The 20,189-nt window shown below is 35.1% G+C and overlaps 2 protein-coding genes across 2 annotated transcripts; one reads left to right on the top strand and one right to left on the bottom strand.

Moving 5' to 3' along the window:
* Positions 1–2,179: 2,179 nt before the first annotated feature.
* LOC132174025 (transcription factor bHLH117-like) lies at positions 2,180–4,294 on the top strand. The gene is made up of 2 exons (XM_088514476.1): positions 2,180–2,758; positions 3,985–4,294. The coding sequence occupies exons 1-2, from the start codon at positions 2,180–2,182 to the stop codon at positions 4,177–4,179; spliced, it is 774 nt and encodes a 257-aa protein (XP_088370602.1). The 3' UTR covers positions 4,180–4,294.
* A 99-nt stretch (positions 4,295–4,393) lies between these two features.
* On the bottom strand, positions 4,394–15,958 carry LOC132175220 (thiosulfate/3-mercaptopyruvate sulfurtransferase 2). The gene is made up of 12 exons (XM_059587090.2): positions 15,691–15,958; positions 14,671–14,859; positions 14,229–14,288; positions 13,971–14,033; positions 12,484–12,608; positions 12,213–12,375; positions 11,140–11,199; positions 10,037–10,095; positions 9,116–9,197; positions 8,722–8,785; positions 5,224–5,291; positions 4,394–4,694 (listed from the first exon to the last, which is right to left on the bottom strand). The coding sequence occupies exons 1-12, from the start codon at positions 15,790–15,792 to the stop codon at positions 4,599–4,601; spliced, it is 1,131 nt and encodes a 376-aa protein (XP_059443073.2). The 5' UTR covers positions 15,793–15,958; the 3' UTR covers positions 4,394–4,598.
* Positions 15,959–20,189: the final 4,231 nt, after the last annotated feature.

Raw genomic sequence — 20,189 nt, 5'->3', positions numbered from 1 at the left:
GAGAGAGAGGGTAGAAGAACAAAGACCTCACATCTTTCCCCATTTTTCCTCCTATGTTTTCTCTGTTCCTTTGTTTGGTGGGAAGAGAGAGAGAGAGAGAGCTTATGAATGGATAAAAATTTAAGAGTTTGAAACAACCATCAAAATTAGTGGTACTGTAGAAACCGAAAAACTTATTGAATTTAGATCCATTCAAAAGCTCTTCACACATCGCCAATTGAGCTCCGTGGCGAAGCTAATCTACGTTCATCGCACGACAATGATTCAATAAGGGTCTTCTGGGAACCAAAATTTGCTACAAGCTCATTTGTAGCCAATTCATATAAATTCATCTAATAAAGTGACATGTGTCCCTTAACATGCGAGGAACACATGTTTTTTTTAATAGTTATATGACACATCACTTTATTAGATATGTTTGTATGAATTAGCTACAGAAGAGAGACAGAAGTGCGCTCTGTCTAATCATATGTTGTAGTAGCCGCTCCGAGGTGGGCACGCCAAATGGATCCTCATACACCCAACCGTCACAAGAGTTGAAAATCAACGGTTGTTTGGAGTTGAGAATTCCCTGGCCTGTAATTGTTGTTCTATAACCAACTGTTTTGCATTAAATCGAATGTGTGAGAGAGAAGCAGAGACGGATCATCTTTTCCTCATCCTCTCTTCTTTTCCCCTTTATTTGTGGTTTTCTTCAAGAATATTTGGAATAGATGCTTAACATGAAATTAATTTTAAGGTGTCCATTTCATAAACATACCTAAAATTTAAAAGAGCAAAATCTTATGACTTTTTAAAATGAAAAAAATATAAAAAAGCCCCTTGAACTAACAACGGTTCTTGAAATAGCCTCATGAAGTGACAAGTGTGCTAAAGTGATACATTAAACTATCAAAATGTCTAAAAAATGCCCATTTTTTTTATTATATTTTGTTATATCCTTTTTTTTTTTTACGGTTTATTTTTTAATTATTTTTAGGACACGTGACATGTTTATTTTACGACACATGTGAGGTAGTCCGTTAATTTCGGCTAACGGAATGTGATGGAGATACTAAACTGGTATTTACCCATAAGTTAGGTACCATATGTGATACCATTTGAAAAAAAAAAAAAAAAAATTGGGTTGAGGGGTATGTTTATTCATATAAATACTAATTTTGTGACATTTTTTTTTAATTTTGGAGGGGCTGGAACCTCCCAATACTAGGGATGGTTTCGCCCCTGGACTTGATGCTCCAATCCAATATTGCATCAAAGAAAAAAAAAAAAAAAAAATTCTGGTGTATTAATTCTGTCTTGAACGAGTGTATATATATATGTAGGACTTTAAATGTTTTGTTTTGTCCATTAAAATTATTCCTCATTTGAATTTGAGAAGTACAAAATTTTGTCTTTTTTATATTTTGTTTATTTACCGCATAGAAATTAATGTGGTTAAATTTTGAAATTAAAAAAAAAATTAAAAAAAAAAAAAAATCCATGCAAATATGGAGAAAAAAAAAAGTTTTGGAATTAAGGATAAAGTTGAAATTTTATACAAAAATAAGGGGTATAAACGTCATGTAACGTTTAAAATCTGACGGAAGAGTCCACATTGAGACCAATTGAAAGTTCAGGAGTCCAAATTAATCAAAAAATTTTAAAGTTCGGAGGGAATGTCAAATCGCGTGGAAGTTCAGAGGGTGACCCCTGGTAAATTAATGTCAATATATTTCGATAGACTATACTATATACAGGGTCTTCTATTATTTATTTATTTATTTATTTATTTACCAAAAAAAAAAAAAATTGCGGTTTTGCATTAATATTAGCTGCCGCCAATTATTAGCTGAAAAGGCAATAACGGTTTTGCATGAAGCAAGGCCCTAGCTTTCCTCGCAAGTCCTCCTTAACCGCTCCTAACCTCCACTCCCAGATTTATCTCACCCCACAATCCACCCACCCCCATCTCTCTCTCTCTCTCTCTCTCTGGGATGGAGTAGTAAGTAGTAGTTCAATATTGAGGCTTGCAGTGAGGATAATGTCAGTCGTTTATATAGTTTTCTAGTTGCAAGTAAATGGTCTCTTTTACTTCAACAAACATTTACAATTCCTTACACACTTTCTTCTCTCTCTCTCTCTCTCTCTCTCTCGGATTTCCTGCCCCTTTTTCATGGCTTTGAGTACATTCTCCAATATGGGTGCACTTGAAAGCCTCAGCTCAGAAATGAGAGAAGCAGAAATCCTGAGCTACTCCAACAATTTTGATCTTCCATTGATCAACACTACCTTTCTTCATCCACTCTATGAAGAAGAAGACCAAGAAGATGACACCCATCATCATCATCATCCATGCTTGCAGCCTTGTCAATATTGTGACCCTCTCATCATCTCCTCCCTCTCTGAGATGTTGACACCCCAAGATTTGGACCCCGCGTACTACTCATACCCAAAGCGCCAGAAATGCCATGGAAATGATCAATGTCTCTATGATTTTACACCAACTTTGTTTGATGGGTTTTTACCTGACTTCTTCTCATCCCCCATGCCCCAACCCCAACAAACCAAAATGATCTGTAGTGAAACAAGTGTGTCGTCGCAGAGCATTGCGGCTCGGGAAAGGAGAAGGAAGATCACTGACAAGACTCAAGAGCTTGGGACCCTCATTCCCGGGGGCAACAGGATGAACACAGCTGAGATGCTCCAAGCTGCTTCCAACTACGTCAAATTCTTGCAGGCCCAAGTTGGGATTCTTCAACTCATGGCCTCTTTCCAGGTATTTCTATTTTACTTTATTAATTCTATATATATTTTAACATTCCCACGTACATAGTGCATGCATGTAGCTAGTTTTGAATCTTTTGATGTATAATGTTATTTAGTACATTCTCGTATGATAGTTTATTATAACGATTGTCAGACAAAGACTTGTAAAAATAAAAATTAAAGTCTGATATTTACTATCACATCATCACAATTATATGACAGTTCATGTACTAGAAGGATCAATATTGGTTTTGCAATCTATGACAAGGGTCAAATATTCCTCAACTATATATGCTTTCTCTATAAAGAATTAATCAATCAAATTAGCTGTCAAATTAAAATTTGATAAATAAATAAGATCATTAATAAAGGAGAGAGAAAGAGAGAAATTAGGAGACAGTTAAAAGGGAAGAAGGTGAGGAGCATAGGGGAAGTTAAGCGATATATCTGCACGAGACTTGAGGAGAAAGTTAAGAGACGTGCATGGAAGTAGGAGAGAGAGAAAGCCGAACATGTTAATTCCAAACAATAGTCCAACTATTTAAAAAAGAAAAAAAAAAAAAGTGGGATATGTAGAATACTGGATTTATTTTTCATATGCTACTTTTTGTAATGCCCAGCTTATTTATTTTTCCTGTGACCAAAAACCAAGTGGCAAAGAAAGTCCAAAATAATTATGATAGAAATGGTAGGAAATGATTTGTTAAATAGGGAGATAATAATAATAATAATAATAATTTATATGGGATAAAATAGTTAGGAAAAAAAAAATGCGATGGACACTAATTAGCTAGTTGATTAGATTTCATAAAACTAACTCTATATTAATTGAAACTTGGGATACTCTTGTCAATAATTCTGCATGATAATTCTGATTACAAGCCCTTTTTTATTTTTATTTTTTATTTTTTATTTTTATAAGTGATTATGATTACAAGTCCTTTATTAATTAATTCAAAAGCGCAGATTGATGGGAATTAGACTGAATTGACAAAACTTTTGGCCACCTTGGACAAAACAAACTTTTATTTTTTTATTTTTTTATATATATATATAATTAAATTGGCTGCCTTAGTTCTAATCCATCATAATTTTCAGCCTCCATTTCTGTTGCCTTTTATTTAATATCAAAATTCCATCCCAAATTAGCATCAATAGTACTGAAATGGCCTATTTATATCAAATTTCTAAATAGCTCATGAATATGAAATGATGAGAAAATGATTATCTGTGCAGGAAATAAATGGTGCATCACCCAGGGAAGAAATGCAAGTCATCCTCAAATCCCCATCGGTTCAAGAGAAGCTATCTTTAGAGGACAAGTGCTTGGTCCCAAAGGAGCTTGCCAAAATGTTATCAAAACATTGTGACATCAAATCTAACCCTTCAATTTCTAATGATCTCAATCAGCTGCTAAGGTCGGAGAATTGACAAGGCGGCGGCGGCAGCAGGATATGTTCCACTTATGTGTTTTACTTGTACGAGTTTTTTCTCCAATTAATTTTCTTGTAAATATCTTCGCAGTCGACTTTGATTCATCTGATGGTTAATTAATTTTCTGCTTGAAAAGTTTCTCATCCAAAAAGACAAAGTTGCTGCAGAATACATCTTTGTTCAGCAAGGAAATGTGGTGGTTCACTTGGTCTCAATAACACTTGGTTGACATGAAATTCATCAACCAGAAAAGTGGAATAACTTAAAAACTAATGTAATTCAATTATTTCAGTCTTGCGTGTCACATTGGTTTCCCAAACAACTGTTTTAGATACAACCTCCTTGGTCACAATCTGAGTGTGACAGACCTCATGCAGCTCATGCTTCTGGTAAGCTTCCAATATTGTCATAGGCATTTAGGAAGTGTCAACAGGTGTCTCAGAATGTGCCCCCCATTCAGTCCAAGATCCATCATAGACAGCAACATCAGACCGACCAAGTCGGTGTAGGCCCTGAAAAACACAAGCATAACCTTTTCAAAACACAAGCATTGATGAGACCAAGGTTATTCTATTGCCAATACAAGCAGAGCAAAGTTATATACCACATTTTTATCTCACTTTACTGATGTGGCATTCCCAATCCAAAGGCTAATTGACGATACCACATCAACAATGTGAGATAAAAATGTGGAGTATACCATTACTAACGCAAGTATTTCCCAGCAGAAAACTAGCTCTGTGGGCATCTAATTATTCTTTGGGGCAAGTATAGGCACCTAGCTACTCTATCATCTTATCATTCATTTTGTACTGTTTTCTACTAATTGAATGGAAATAAATGAGAAATATAAATTATTTTACCCAAATGCCCAGAGGGAAAAGGACCCCTCCCTTTTCCTCTTCATATCTGTCTAACCAAACAAGGGAAAAGCCAATCCTTCCGTTTATGTTCCAACTATCCACCAATCAAAATGTTTTAACACATTCCAACACACACACACATATATATATATATATAGAGAGAGAGAGAGAGAGAGACCAATGCAATGACGCATGCAGTTACTCCTGTGCCACATGAAGTTACAACAGGGCTTTCCAAAGAGATGCCTGCAGAAGAGTTTGGGATCAGGATCCTCATATTACAAAATCAAGTTGAGCCTAAGTTGCCAATGGCCAATTTACCCCTATGCTTGCATAAAACATACGCATGGCATAATTGCAATTGATCAAAAGCCCAAAAACAAGAAGTAAGCTTGGTGTATAATGTATATTGAGCCAAAATAAGTCTTTAAGCTTATTCTTGGAATCACAACAAAATATTTAACCTCTAATATTTGGTCCACCACTCATTTCATTGGATTTCAAAGGGGATACAGTTAATAAACTTCGATTAAAATGTGAAACTTCTAATCTTTCAAAATATCATATATACCATTTTTTTTTTTTTTATAAGTAGTGATGCATTAAAGAGCATAGAGGGGCGCAACCCAAATACACAGGAAGTGGTGAAGCACATATTGTCAGCATTACGCTTATCTAATTACAATCTCAAGGGCTTGAATGAAATGGAAGTGGTGAAGCACATCGTTCAAACTACTCAAAGTGTTTAAATTGATAGATTGACACAAAGGAGACAATATATATATATATATATATATATATATATATATATATATATATATATCTTATTCATGTGATATATTGACACAATTCATACATAGAAAATATGGAAATGCAAATCATGATGATTTCAGAATATTTTGTACTGCAGGATTCTTGTCTCTTTGGATTGAGAAGACAAGTCAAAAGAGGTTGCCTAGACTTTGCTCAGATCATTTTCTCATTCTTGATTGTGGCGATGTTCAGCTGGCAGAAGATACTTTAAGTTCGAGAACATATGGTTAAAGGCCCAAGGTTTTGTGGATAGGATGAGACAATGGTGGACCTCTTATCATTTTCAAAGCTCTCTGAGCTTCATTTTGGCTCATAAACTCAAGGGCTTGAAAGTTATTTAAGAGTCTGAAATGAACAAGTGTATGGTAATGTGGAGAGACCCATCTAAAGATTCTTTTGGATGAATTGGTGTTCTTGATGGCTTGGAGGAAAGAGCTTTATGTGACAAAAAGTTCAGGAAAAACAAAGTTATTAGTGATTTGGAGAGGGCTATCTTATTGGAGGAGATGAGTTAAGAGGCATAAGTCAAGGACACTATGGTTAAAACAGGGTGACAAGCACTAAGTTTTTCTACCGAGTGGCCAACTCGAAAAGGAGAAACTACTCCATTGAGCCTTTGTTAGTGAAATGCTCGGTTTCTTCTAACCAAACTACGATCAGGGATCACATTGTGCAATTCTATGACAGATTATTTACTGAATAGTTTAATTAACAGCCCAAGATGAATGGCCTAGCTTTTGATTTCATTCTGAAAAAATTCAGGGCTATTGATGTTAAGGACTTTCAACCTATTAGTCTTGTGCGTGGAGTGTACAAGATTACTGCCAAAGTCCTAGCAAATAGGCTGAAAAGCGTTTTGGGGAAGAGTACTTCCCAGCCCCAAAAAGCGTTTGTCAGAGGTTAACAAATCCTTGACTTTGTACTTATAACAAATGAATGTTTGGATAGCACGATCATATCTAGTGAGCCAGGGATGATTTGAAATTGGATATTTAGAAATGATCATGTCAATTGGGAGTTCTTATTGTATTTGTTGAGGATGTGCAATTTTTGAGGAGAAATGGCATTCTTGGATAGCGCATTGTATTTCTTCGGTGCACTTTTATGTTTTGGTGATTTTGGATTCTTGAGATCTTTTGTCTTTGTAGCTGTTTGTCATCATCATGGAGACTTTTAAGTAAAATGTTTTTAGCCACTGCTAACGGGGGCCTTCTTTTAGGCTTTTCTGTGGGGTCTAGAAACTTTGGTAGGATTAATATATCACATCTCTTGTTTGCAGATAATACCTTGATTTTCTATGGGGCTAATCTAGACCACCTCCGCTATCTGTGTCTTATTTTTACGCTTTGAACTTTGAAGTTGTCTCCAGTTTGAGGATTAACTTGGCCAAGTCAAAATTGGTTCATATGGGCAGGTTTTCTAGGATGCAGGGTTTCTTCTTCGCTTTTAAAGTATCTTGGGTCTTCCATTGGGAGCCAATTTTAAGGTCAAATCTATTTGGGATAGTGTTATTTAAGGGCAGTAGGATTACCATGATCAAGAGCAACCTTTTAGTTTACCCATGTCTACTACATTTCTCTTTTCCCTCTCCTTACTGGTGTTGCCAATCACATAGAGAAGTTGCAACGGGATTTTTTATAGGGCGGGCTAAGTTAAAATTTCAAATTTCACTTGGTGAGCTGGTCCAAGGTTTGTTCTTCGATTTTTGAGGGAGTTCAAAACTTGCTTTTGCTCAACCTTGCTCTTTTGTGGAGGTGGCTATGGTGCTAGAGAAAGGCTTTACAAAGAATCGTAGTAGAGCTTATCAAAAAAAAAAAAAGAATCGTAGTAGAGCTTAAATATGCAAGTTTGAAGGGTTTGTGGCGTTCTAATGAGGTTCATGGGTCGTATAGAATGGGGTTCTAGAAAATATCAAGAAGGGTTGAAGGGAGTTTTAGTTGTACCATATATATATATATATATATATATATTTTGACATGTCCCCACAAGGGAATGGGGAGGGAGATTTGAACTAGTGACTTTCGCTTCATGAGACGTAGTCCCCAGCCGATTATACTACCTCTTGGAGATTCGTCATACCAGATTTAAGGTGGGAGATGGCTCCAAGATTAGATTTTGGCATGACATATGGTGTGGGGACCAGGCTTTCAAGGAAGCTGTTCCAAATATGTATAGTATTGCTCACATTAAGGATGCTTATGTGATAGATCATTTGGAGATTTCTAGTAGCTCCCATCATTGGAACGTAAGCTTTACAAGGTGGATGTCTTTGCTTCTTTTTTTGTTTTTAATTGCATTCCTTTATATTTGGGCAGGGAGGTGAAGACAAGCTTTGTGAGCCCCCTCCAAAAGAAGCTTATTCGTCGACATTAGACCATTATACAACATCCTTGTCCCTCATGATGGTTCTCCTCCCTTGGAAGAATATTTGGCGGGAAGGTTTCCTTAAGAACGGGGTTCTTTACTTGGCCGGCCACCCTAGGGAAGATCCTCACTTTGGATTATCTTAGGAAGCATCATATACTGGAGAGTTTTACCTGTCTCACGTGGCTAATTCATTATGTATTTGTATTGATCCAAATTATTTTAGATCCACATTTTTTTTTCTTTTTTTTAGTTTCAAGGGGAGAGGGAAAATGGGAGATTCAAATTAGTGACTTCTACTTTATGCGGCATGGTTTCCAGCCGAGTATACTACCTCTTGGAGTTTCAAATCCACAAGGAATTAACATGTAGATAGGAATTTTCTCAATTAAGTTCAGTGAGGAATTTCACAGCTCCTAAAATAAAGTATAAATTTTTTTTCTCACAAGAATAGAACCAACACTAGGAAAGAAAAATTAAGAAAGAAAAAAATCCTTACCTTCTTGATCAAATCGTCTCTTTAGCTCATCTGCAGGTAAGAGTGTCTGGGAAGCATCCAACACCTACAAAGAAACACCATACATATTGATAAACAAATTGTTTATGTTGCATAGCTCAATGGATTTGGATCCAATGAAGCAGGCACAACAGGAGAAATCCTGGTGAGAACCTACTAAGAGCCACAAGTGAAATTTATTTAGATTTCCAAGTCAGGAAAAATGTGGGAGTAACTAAACCACGAAAACCATGGATCAACCAACATTTGAAGTAAAGCTAAATTCAAATGCAACCTGGGAAAATAAATAGATTCAATGCAACAGTTGGGTAAGCTATGTGTGATTCTTCAGATCATCACAATACAACAGACACCTTACAACAATTTGATCTCTCACCTGGGCAAAAGGAATACACTTGCTGCCAGGTACATGACCACTTCTTATCCCCTTTCGAGGCTCTGCTGCAGATCCATCAAACCTGAGAGAAGATAATATCTCCATCAAATTCAAGAATGTTTTACTAGAAATATGCATTCTGGAAATCATTCAAAATTATATTTACAACCAGAAATCACTTTCTTGACCACTTAACATAGTGAAGTCTGGACCATCCTTGGCAATCCTCTACAAAATAGGCTACAACAATCATGGGCTTGTGAGTTGGATATACCCAATCATATCCAGATGATGCTTAGGTTTAGCAATTAGAATCAAGCAAACTACGTCAAAGCAAACGAAATAGATGGAATCAAGCTTGAGTTGTACTTTGCTTGTAAAGTTCTGATCTAAAATATTCCAATTATTCACCTGGCCACCAAACTGGCCCAAGAACCAATTTCATAGAGCATTAAAAGTCATACGAACATAAAGGCCTCCCATAAACAGGAACTCTTGGTGATATAAATATCACATTTAGATTATGTTGACACACATTTTGTTAGTCAACGATGCCAATCTAATTGGGCTTACAGAATTAGTGCATGTTTGACCAATTACCCATTGTTTACATAGAACTTGGTATGTTTACCATAGACAGGAGCTTCTTATCTATTTGTTATCAAGCTTCTTGTCATTTTATTGGCAACGAATAAAAATTACTAAAAGAAAATACAAAGACAAGGATGAGAAATTTATGAAGAACAGGGAAGGAAGCAATAAACAAACTAAATGCTGAAAATCAAACACAAGTTTTTCAAACCAACAGCACAAGAATCAGAGTCAATATTCCACAAAATTTCACATATATTACCTTCTCTGGGTGAAGCCATCATATTCATAGATCAAGAGAAATACAAAAAAGAGAAGAATATTGGCTACCTGGCCTTTGACCGGGCATCTATGTGTTGGTGAGTCCTTTCCTCGATGTTCTTTTTAACCTGGAAAATCCACAGAAGAAATGTGGTCAGAATATTGAAATCAGAACCTAACTTACCTAGGAAACTTCTGCCCATACTTGCTGAGACAAAACTTGCTTCCATAGAAAATAAGTCGCTAACTTAGAATTCTCTAGTTACTTCAATAGAACAAGTATAATGCCTAGGGTTGTACATGCGGGCAGTTATTAACCGGAACTAATCACTAACCACTAACCGCATATGTGGATGCTGTTAATAACCACATCTGCATACCTTTAAATATATAAATAAATTCCCCAACCACACTTTGTAATTTGTATGTTTGTATTTTCTAGATGAACCCATCATAGGGTGTGTATTTTCTTTGTTATTTTTAAGCTGGAATGTGGAATCAAGATATGGATTCATCTAAAATACTAGGGCTTAAAAAACACTAAAACAAGCCCAAAACACTAAAACAGGCCTAAAACATTTCAAAATCATTTAAAATAGGCATTAATAGAGACCCAAAAATGGCCCAAAAGGCCCATTACCTTATGGCTGATATACGGATAGGGGTTAATAACCGTATTCAATAACTGCGTGGATAGCAATTAGTAACCACATGACGTGAATGCAGAAAGTGATTTCATTATCATTAATTAAATGCAAACCAGCACAACTCTAGTACGCAGAGTATACAAAGAGAACCCCTAATCATATGAAAAAGAACAAAAATTCAAAAAATCTGCAAATAACCGCATCCGCATGTATAGCCCTAATAATGTCCATCCATAATGGATTTATACATTGCAGTCAGCTTAAAGGCATTTTACTAGAATAAATAACTCATATGACCCTTTAGAATGCATATCACATACGATATATTCACAAAAAGCATGCTATGGGCCCATGATCATGCATCATACCGTTACTAAAACCACAGACATACATTTCATTCATTTGTCATAATACATCAGGTTGGAAAACCTGATCATAGCCAGTTAGCACTTTCGTAAATGAAAATGAAACATAATCTTAATTTTATTACGAAAACAGTACGGATTAAGATAAGAGCAACCAAACCTGCTCAAGGGTCCAGACAAGATGTGGCTGAAATTTTGTGTGAAATGTAATTGGCCCAATCTGCATAAGAATAATGCACGTCATTGCAATGACTAACAAGATTGCAAAAGTACACTCAAACAGTACAAAAGATGAATAAAATATTAGGAAAAAAAAAACAATTATCAAACAAGTGGGGGACCTGGTATGATATATATGAATCTGATACCTTATGCCAGCAAAGAATATTGAAGCTTTAAAAAGGCAAGGAAAAACACTTCTCATGAAAAAATGCACCTGTGTCAACCTCTAAATCAAAATTTATAATTCCTTTCCCACTAAATTATGTTTCACATTAAGCTAAGGAACAAAATTACAGAAACAGTATTATTTTACATAACCTAGTTGGCAGTAAACAATAAAGAATTTCCCATGGAAATTGTCTTCTCTGATCCATACTATAAAAGTAAACACAAGAACGAGATATGTCTTTCAAAAACAAAAATGCACAACAGGCCTACTTAGCAAAATGGCTATAAAATAGCAACATACTTTAGCACCTACCTTCCTGCAACATTTGCCTTTGAAATCCTAACCTTGCAACTTGCTCCAGTTCAAGTGATCGAATAATAAAATTTTCTTCTCCAAAAGCAATTCTTAATTGAACACAATTTTACCACAAAAACAATTTTAGCTCAGTTTTCAAAAGCATGAAGTAAGAAGGTATTATATTTATAATGTAGCGTCTTAGAACCCCAAGTCAATATTTTATTTTTATAAGTAGTAATCAATATCATTAAAAGAGTAAAGAGTAAAGCGCCTCCAAGTATACAGGAAGTATTCATGAGAAAACACCTAGGTAGAAGAAGAAAAAAGTACAAGAAAATCATGTACCGTAGGAGAAACAAAAGCACCGTATTAACATATAGAGAGCTTTTTCTTCAATATTTAAGGTAAAATAATTATGAGAATTATTTACAAGACAATGAATTACCATAAGCATCAAGAAAATAAAACCTAAACTATTTCCATCCCACGAAAAAGGAACCAACAGAAGAGAAATCTGAGACAAATTGAATCAGTTATGAACTTACCGCCTGTCCCTGATAAACTTTCTCTATCGCCTCACTGGCAGCACTAGCTTTCACAATAGCATCACTAGAAGCACTAGATTCAACATCGTATCCAGATGCACGCCATCTTGGCAGGCCTCCATCTAACACCCAAACTCTGTCATGCCCAAATACTCGGAACATCCTTATTATTAGAATAGAAAATGAAATTTATCAGTTTATGATTAGTAGCCAAAGCATTAGACATTGATTCCAGTGAAGTTGAACTTTTATTATCAATGCCACAACTCACCACCAGACTCGAGCGGCACTAAAAAGCCCCTTCCCATCATAAACAACCAACCCATCTTTGTTCTCGATGCCAAGAGCAGAAACAGCAGCAGCAAAAGCATCCTCGGATGGCAACATGTGAGGCAACTGATACAAGTCACTAATTCTATATTATAAACAGGGGGAAAAAAGGGAAATGCATACAAGATAAAATAAAAAAGGTGGCGTATGGATGGCACAATAGCACACCCACCTAGAAAAGTCTCCTTGTTTAAAGCAAAATCATTAGAACATTTCGAGCTCATCTGCTGAAGTTTAAGGAATTGGAAATTATTTTCTCAAACGCATTCTTTAGACTCTCATACAAGATATGTTCTCTTATATATTCAATCTATTTATTGGTTAACTGAAGAAATTATCATGTAATAAATGAAAGAGGTCTCTTATAGGTCCTTTATTTTCAAGAAGCACATAAGCAACAAAATCCAACTGACAATAGCTTCACAAGGTGCAAATTAAATATATTTTTCAAAAATCCACAGAAGACGACAGTAATTTAGGCTGCATTCTGCTGATTCTCCACAAGTGCTTCTAGCTAAAATTTTAGGGGAGACCTTTGCAGCGAAAACCTTCTCCACAAGTCCATTTGACCAAAGATACCCAAGATAGCTTTTCAAAGTGTTCATGAAAAGCTATTTATTCACTTAAGTGAAGAGATAGACAACCACTTTTATCTCTATTTTAACACTTTATTTAACCAAAACCAACCTATTCTTTAATCATCACAAAATATTTGATAATAAATCTGATTTAGGTTGCAAACAAAAGAATTCACCTCTAATTCTAAAATTTCCCAGTTAGAATGTGGATTTCTCTTCACTTCTCACTCCCTGCTTTGCTTTTCTTTTCACAAAGGCTTTACCTAGAGAAGCAAAACCCTCGTACACGAAAAAGTATACAAGAGAAGCAACTACCCTATTAGAGTTGAAAATCTAAAAAGTTAACAAGATCTACAAGATTAGAGGAAGAAAAATTAGGAACAACAGTAATTGTAGCACATTAGACTCGTGGTCCTTGAAAAGACACCGATTTCTTTCTCCCTAAATACTCCAATATACAACAATTACTGATACAGCATAAAACAATCCAAACCCCTGACAACCTCCAGGCCTCCCCATGAAGCACATGAGGAACACCAACAACACATGCTCCAGGAAAAGTCAATTATCTTTTTTCCATTGGCACTATGCTGCCTCACCAAGACACACAGTGTGGTTCATTCTTTTGTTGGGGAGGGGGCAATTAGGTCTTTAACTATTTTTTTTTTTATGGTTCATGAATGTATCTCAACAGAAAAGTATGTATATTGCTCAATATGTCAATATACATACATACATACATATATATAGAAATCTAAATATATAATCATCAGATATGTATGTGTGTAAATATGTATTTATGTTTTGCATGGATGTGTATAAAAATATGGAAGACAAGAAACTGTCTCACATTTGTAGTTCGGTCTGTTATCCCATCTACGTCGAAGAAAAGGGCACCAGGAATATGAGCAACCTATTGGAGAGATATCAATTGAGGAAAATGCATCAGAGCTGAGGCAGAAAAAGTACAACAGACAAAATCTTACAGAAATGATGTAGGGAGCATATCTCGATTATACCATATACCAAATTTTTTTCAGAACCCAGAGGATGAAAAATCTATCAAACACTATTTTCAAAGTGATTTTAACATAATCTTAGCAAATACCTGATACTCTTGAATTGGATTCCTCTGCTCATCTGGCATGTACCAGGATGCATCCAACACCTGAATAGAAGAAATATATGAAAAACCAACTCTTAATACTAAGCTTGGTTCTGGGGCTTGTATATGGGGTGTAGTGAGGTTGACGTTCCGTAAATGCAAAGCTTACTGTTATGAGAGAGAGAGAGAGAGAGAGAGATTTGTGTGCATCTATGCACGCTAACATATATGTTAGCATGGATGTATCTTTATGTACATAGAGATATGAAGATGTGATATATTTTTTTTGCTTCATCTTAGATGTGATATATAAGATGAAGCAGAAGAAATTTCCACTCTAATAGAAGAACTGAATTCAAGAACACCATTCAAAGATTCAGGTCATTTCCACATTCCACAAAAAGGAAAGAAAAAAGGCACGGTAGGAACAAGCCCAAGCAGGAACCTTGAGATCAGGCTCCTTGAGGTTAGCAAGGAGCCAATCAACGGAAACAACAGGCTCATTTGTAGATAATGATTGTGTTGAAAAATGAGCTCTTCTCCCAGCCACTGAGGAAGCCATAACACAAGGAATCCGAGGTGATGTTCTATATGCTGTATAGGTGGGCACGGCTTGAAAGTGAAATGGTCTCTTCTGCAAGTAACATGAAAAACCATATCATATCATCATATGATCTTGGCCAAAAGAGCATAACAAGATTGAAGGGATAGCTTCAACTCACTAAGACTGTTTCAATACAAACACAAAGGTTTTTACCATCAAACTAATTTCTTTCCAAAATATACAAAATCTAAATAAATAATTGTACGAAAATCACATGATCAAAGATTCTTTTAAACATTTTCGCAGTTCAGTTTACACCTTCAGGATACAGCAAAAGCATGTAAAACAGATTTGCACTATAGGATTTGCAAAGATATCACTGCATAAGTCTCGTCGAGCAAAAGCATTAAATGCACTCTATGCACCCTAAAAAACTTCTGTCTTTCCTGCATTGATCTTGCATAAGACACGACTCGTTGGATTTCACATTTCCACAGATAAGTCCATACCTGATGCTTCAAACATAACAACAATCATAAAGAAAGGAAAAGTAATAAACTAACACGCAGAGCCCAAAACAACTGCTCGTCTTTTTCGTTTGGTTAAAATAAGAGTCCAAAACAATTGCTACAGTAATTTATAACAACCCTTCCATCATAGAAACCCTGATCAACGCAAAGCCCCACTTCTCACACTCAAAACCACCAAAAATAATTCAAAACTATTAATAAATTATAAATTTTATATACACGTCCCAACAAAACGGAATACCCACATGGAAAAACCGATCAAAACAGCCATTAGAACAAAATTTACCCAAATACAATCACAGAATTCGACCAAACAAACCAAAACCGACACATGTTTTGGACATTTAGCACATACCCAGATTAAGATTTCTCAAAAACAATTGGGACTTACATTGAAGAGGGATGTCAAAAGTCGGGGCTTGTGAGAGAGAGAGCAGGAAGAGTGAATCAGGCGATAACCCAAAAGAGTCCTTGTTAGGCTGGCTGTTGCCATTTACTTAGAGACCATAAGAGTTAACGTCGGGCTTTTGGTGGCTTTCGGGTCAGATTTCAGTGAAACAAGACGAAGGACTTGTGCTAGCGCAGTTGGACGTTGTGGTCACTGACAGCTGCTACAGCCCTTACTGGTTTTTATACCATTGTTTGCGTTTGCGTTAAAATATTTCAACGCATCTTGAGTCACTCATTGAGTTGTTTTATATATATATATATATATATATATATATATATATATATATATATAATTTTTTTTTTTTTTAAAAAAAAGGTTGGGTAAGCTTAAAATAGATAGAAGTGAAAATACTTTTATAGCAGGTCAGATTTAAAATATTTTTATTAAAGATAAATGATATATGTATTTTTTAAGTGTCCTCACACTAAAAATTATCATTGGATTTAAAATTTAGTGATAATTATTCAAAATATAATAATGATTTTTATTATAAATAATCACTTGAAAATATATATAACATTTTTAGTTTTTTTTTTAAAAAAGAGAGAGAGAGAGAGAGAGAGAGAGAGAGGAAGTAAAAGAATAGGAGCGAAGGAAACAAGAAAGAGAAGAAAAAAATGCGGAAGAGACAAGAGAGTGGACCAAGTGGAGGCATTTCCAATTGGTGAAAGAATGGCAAGAGAGAAATGATGGGAGGAGGAAAACTCGAGAACCACTAGGCCATTTGGCCACTTAGTTTTTTTGTGGAGGGTTAGGATTAAATTATGATTGGTGATAGTTTTTGGAATATTTCAAGTATAATATTGACATGGCGTAAGGGTATTTTGGTACTTTTGTTAGGTAATATTTAAAATTGGAAATTCAAGATGGAATTTCTTAATTAAGATAATGACTCTGGCTCTAGAGTTTATTTAAGTAAAATTTTACTCAACTTTGTTAAAAATAAATAAATTTTAACGGAAACTTTACAAAGGCCTCATGAACTTTCATTTGTTTTAAAAAGATTCCCTTAAAGTTAAAAAACTCTCAATTTCATTTATCTCCTTCCCCCCCCCCCCCCCCCCCTCAGCGTTAAAATGGACAGTAACAAGGATGAAATAACATTTATACCCCTGAAACTTTTATAAATTTTAAATTTACTCTTAGTTTTAAATTAAATTTTTTTTTAAAAAAAAAAAAAAAACAAGGGTATTTTGATATTTTTCATAGCTTCTGTTAGGAGTTAATGCCAAAAACGGATGGAAGTAGTAGATTGCATCAAATTAAAAGTTTGAGGGGGTGAAATTAAGAGTTTTTAAACTTTTGGGAGGTCTCCTATAAATTAAAACTAGGGTTTCTTGTAGTAAGAGTATCCATCGAATCAAACGACGTTTGGTTTCTTTCTTGGCCAACAAATGCAACAAAACAGTATGGTTAGATTAGATGATGACCATGGATCCTTGTTGTGCCAATTATCCACCTAAATTAACAAATAAATAATTGATATGTTTTACTCGCAAGTGCACAAGATCAAAACGATAATATAGTAGGCAAATACAAGATTATTGGTAAATTATGCTTAGAATGTTTTCCTAATTAATTAATTAAATTAAACAATATGTCACGAGTTGAATTGAATAATAAAATAAAAAAGTAATAAAAGATAGAAATAATAATAAGAACGAGGGTTAGGGTTTTGACATCCACCGCTAATCATACTCAATTAAGATAAACAATATGTCAATGTTAACAATTATACCGATATACTAAATCCTTGCCAGTCTAAGGGCATGATATCTACTCCTTAAGCTATTTATCTCCCTAAGTAATGAATTAGGCATGATATCTACTCTAATTCTTTTCTTTCTCAAAGGATTTAGCATGGTGTCTACTAAATTGTTCTTCAATAAAGTATAAATCTATGGAAATCAACAAATACATAAAACTTATGGCATGGTATCTACTCCTAGTTCTCCATATTGATTAATCCAGAACTCGTGATAAGATTCTTTTGTCACTCTATTATGCCAAGGACTCGGTCATCCAAACTGACACAAATAACAAACCCAAACACATGCATTTGTTTGTCAAGCACATTCATATGAGGAATTCGATTAAACATGAAATAATCAAGTTAAACACTCAAATATAATTGCAGCAAATGCACCAATATTGAAATCTTAAAAATACATGACTAAGGCTTTAATCGAGCTCTAACTAAAATATTAGTTACACATACTTCGGATGCTAATCATCCTAAAATTAAAAGGGAAAAGAAGAAACCGAAAACGCTTCTTGATTGAGCCTTCAATTCTTCTTTCCAAGATTGTCTATCTTTCTCAATGCTTAAAGGTCTATTTATAGGATTAGGAGAAACCTAGAAGCCCTAAAAACCCTAATAAAATTGTAGGTCAGTCTCCTAGTCCAAAAAGGAGATTGAAAACCCAATCTGAAGTGTAAAAGGGGTCTAGCCACATGCTGGGAGCTCGAGTGTGCTCGAGCACACATCTATGCTCGATCTTGGCCTTTGTGCGCTCAAGCTTGGCTTTTCAGTTTTTTTCCCAAATTGTCATTAATTTAAACTTGGAACTTTCAAAAAATGCTTTCTTTTATTCAAAAACCTAAAAACTACAAGAAAACATAAAACCAACACAAAACATTACATAATAACAAAATTAAGAGATTAACATATATGAATTAAAGGGCTAGAATATGTAACATTCAGCACTTAATTATCACACCCCCAAACTTACATATTACTAGTCTCTTAGCAATATGAAACTGAAAATAAAAACAACATAAAACAATAAGATAAATCATTCTTTCGTGAGATGTACGATTACATTTAACGTATGCAACAAGCTTTTTAAACCCCTAGGCATCCCTAGATGACGAGTAAATTTTCGTGAGGGTTTAACAGAAATGTTATCCACAAACATTATACAAAATTCATATTATCCTTAAGATTGAAGTATCACTCAAAAACACTGATTTTTCATTCATTAGTAAGCTTAAAAAGATAAATTCTATCTTCAAAATGAATTTAAATTTCAAAGTCTAACCACTTACAAAAGACAGGCCAATGCATCACAATTTCAACTTAGCGTAAATTGAACTAACACATTATTATGAGGTTTCAAATTATTTCCAATGTGCAATGACTCAATACCTCAAAGTTCACTGAGATTCCCTATGAATGAATAACCAAGGCATAACTTTCTTTTCTTTTTTGATCAGACTGTGTAATGCTTAGTTCCCTTAAGGTTTTTAACTGACCCATATAATGAGTGTTAAGCCAATGACTCCCAAACTAGATGGTTTTAGAGTATTACCGTTAAGGACTTATTAACTCGAGTAAAAAATGCTACAAAACCAAACTAGCCATGATTTTAATCAAATCAAAATTTTTACATTTTGACGTGAACACTCAATTCTTAATAAGGCAAAGAGGTCCACTTACTTAAAATGATCAATTTTTTTTTTTTTTTTTTTAATATGCCAAAGTATCCATTCAACAAGTCTCCCAGCTTCACCCAAGACATTGAAAATATACACAATCAGATTCACATGTCATTCCTCAAAAGGTATCTGCTAATGTGCTTGTGGCAATTAAAATCAAAACAAATGAATTCTCAAATGTCAAAAGTAAGTAACAAGACTTAGAATTATTGCCATCAGATCATGTGTTCAACATTTTAAGCCCATCAATAAAATTCAAATCATAGTTTTTAGATTAACCAAAATCTCAAGAATAACATGAACATGCATTTTTCAAAAACAAAAAATTTTGGACAAAGTGTGTGTGTGTCTCCCATACCCCCAAACTAGAATTACACATTGCCCTCAATGTGTAGAAAAATGGAAAGATCATACCCGGGAGATGAGAAAATTGGTTGGAATAGGTATGACTCGTAGCAAGCCCCCAAACTTGAATGCAATAACACTTGTCTCTAAAACTGAGGGTGCTATAGAAAATCTCTGAAAATGTGCGAGCGCTCGTGTATTACAGTGTCAAGTGCTCATGTACTGTTTATCCAAGGGTTTTTAAGTTGTAGGTGGCACACGCAGGCAAAAATTAGTGGTCAACAAGAAGTCAACGAGCGCTCGGCCTGGTCCCCACACGAGCGCTCGTGTATTGTTGCTAGGTGAGCGCTCGTGTGGTCCCCCACGCGAGCTATTGTCTATTGTAGCTCTGAAATTCAAAATTTTCAATAATGCCCCTCTAGGTGTTCCTAGTAACCTAAAGTCTTCTTAACCCCTTAACTAAGTTGTCTTAAACCTAATTAATTATTTGAGTCATTACACCCACAACCACAAACCATCACCAACTTGAGGAGGGCGCCAGAGCAGCAGACAATGAGCGTGGCCAGAGGTGAGATCAGAGATGACAGATAGTAGCGAAGACGACATCGAAGGCTGGCCGCTGCATGCCTCCTCCTTTTTTCTCTTGAAAGGGAAAA

Source organism: Corylus avellana, chromosome 3, assembly GCF_965113065.1.
Source record: "Corylus avellana chromosome 3, dhCorAvel1.hap1.2, whole genome shotgun sequence".
Lineage (NCBI taxonomy): Eukaryota > Viridiplantae > Streptophyta > Magnoliopsida > Fagales > Betulaceae > Corylus > Corylus avellana.
This window is presented reverse-complemented; position numbering and strand designations above follow the sequence as displayed.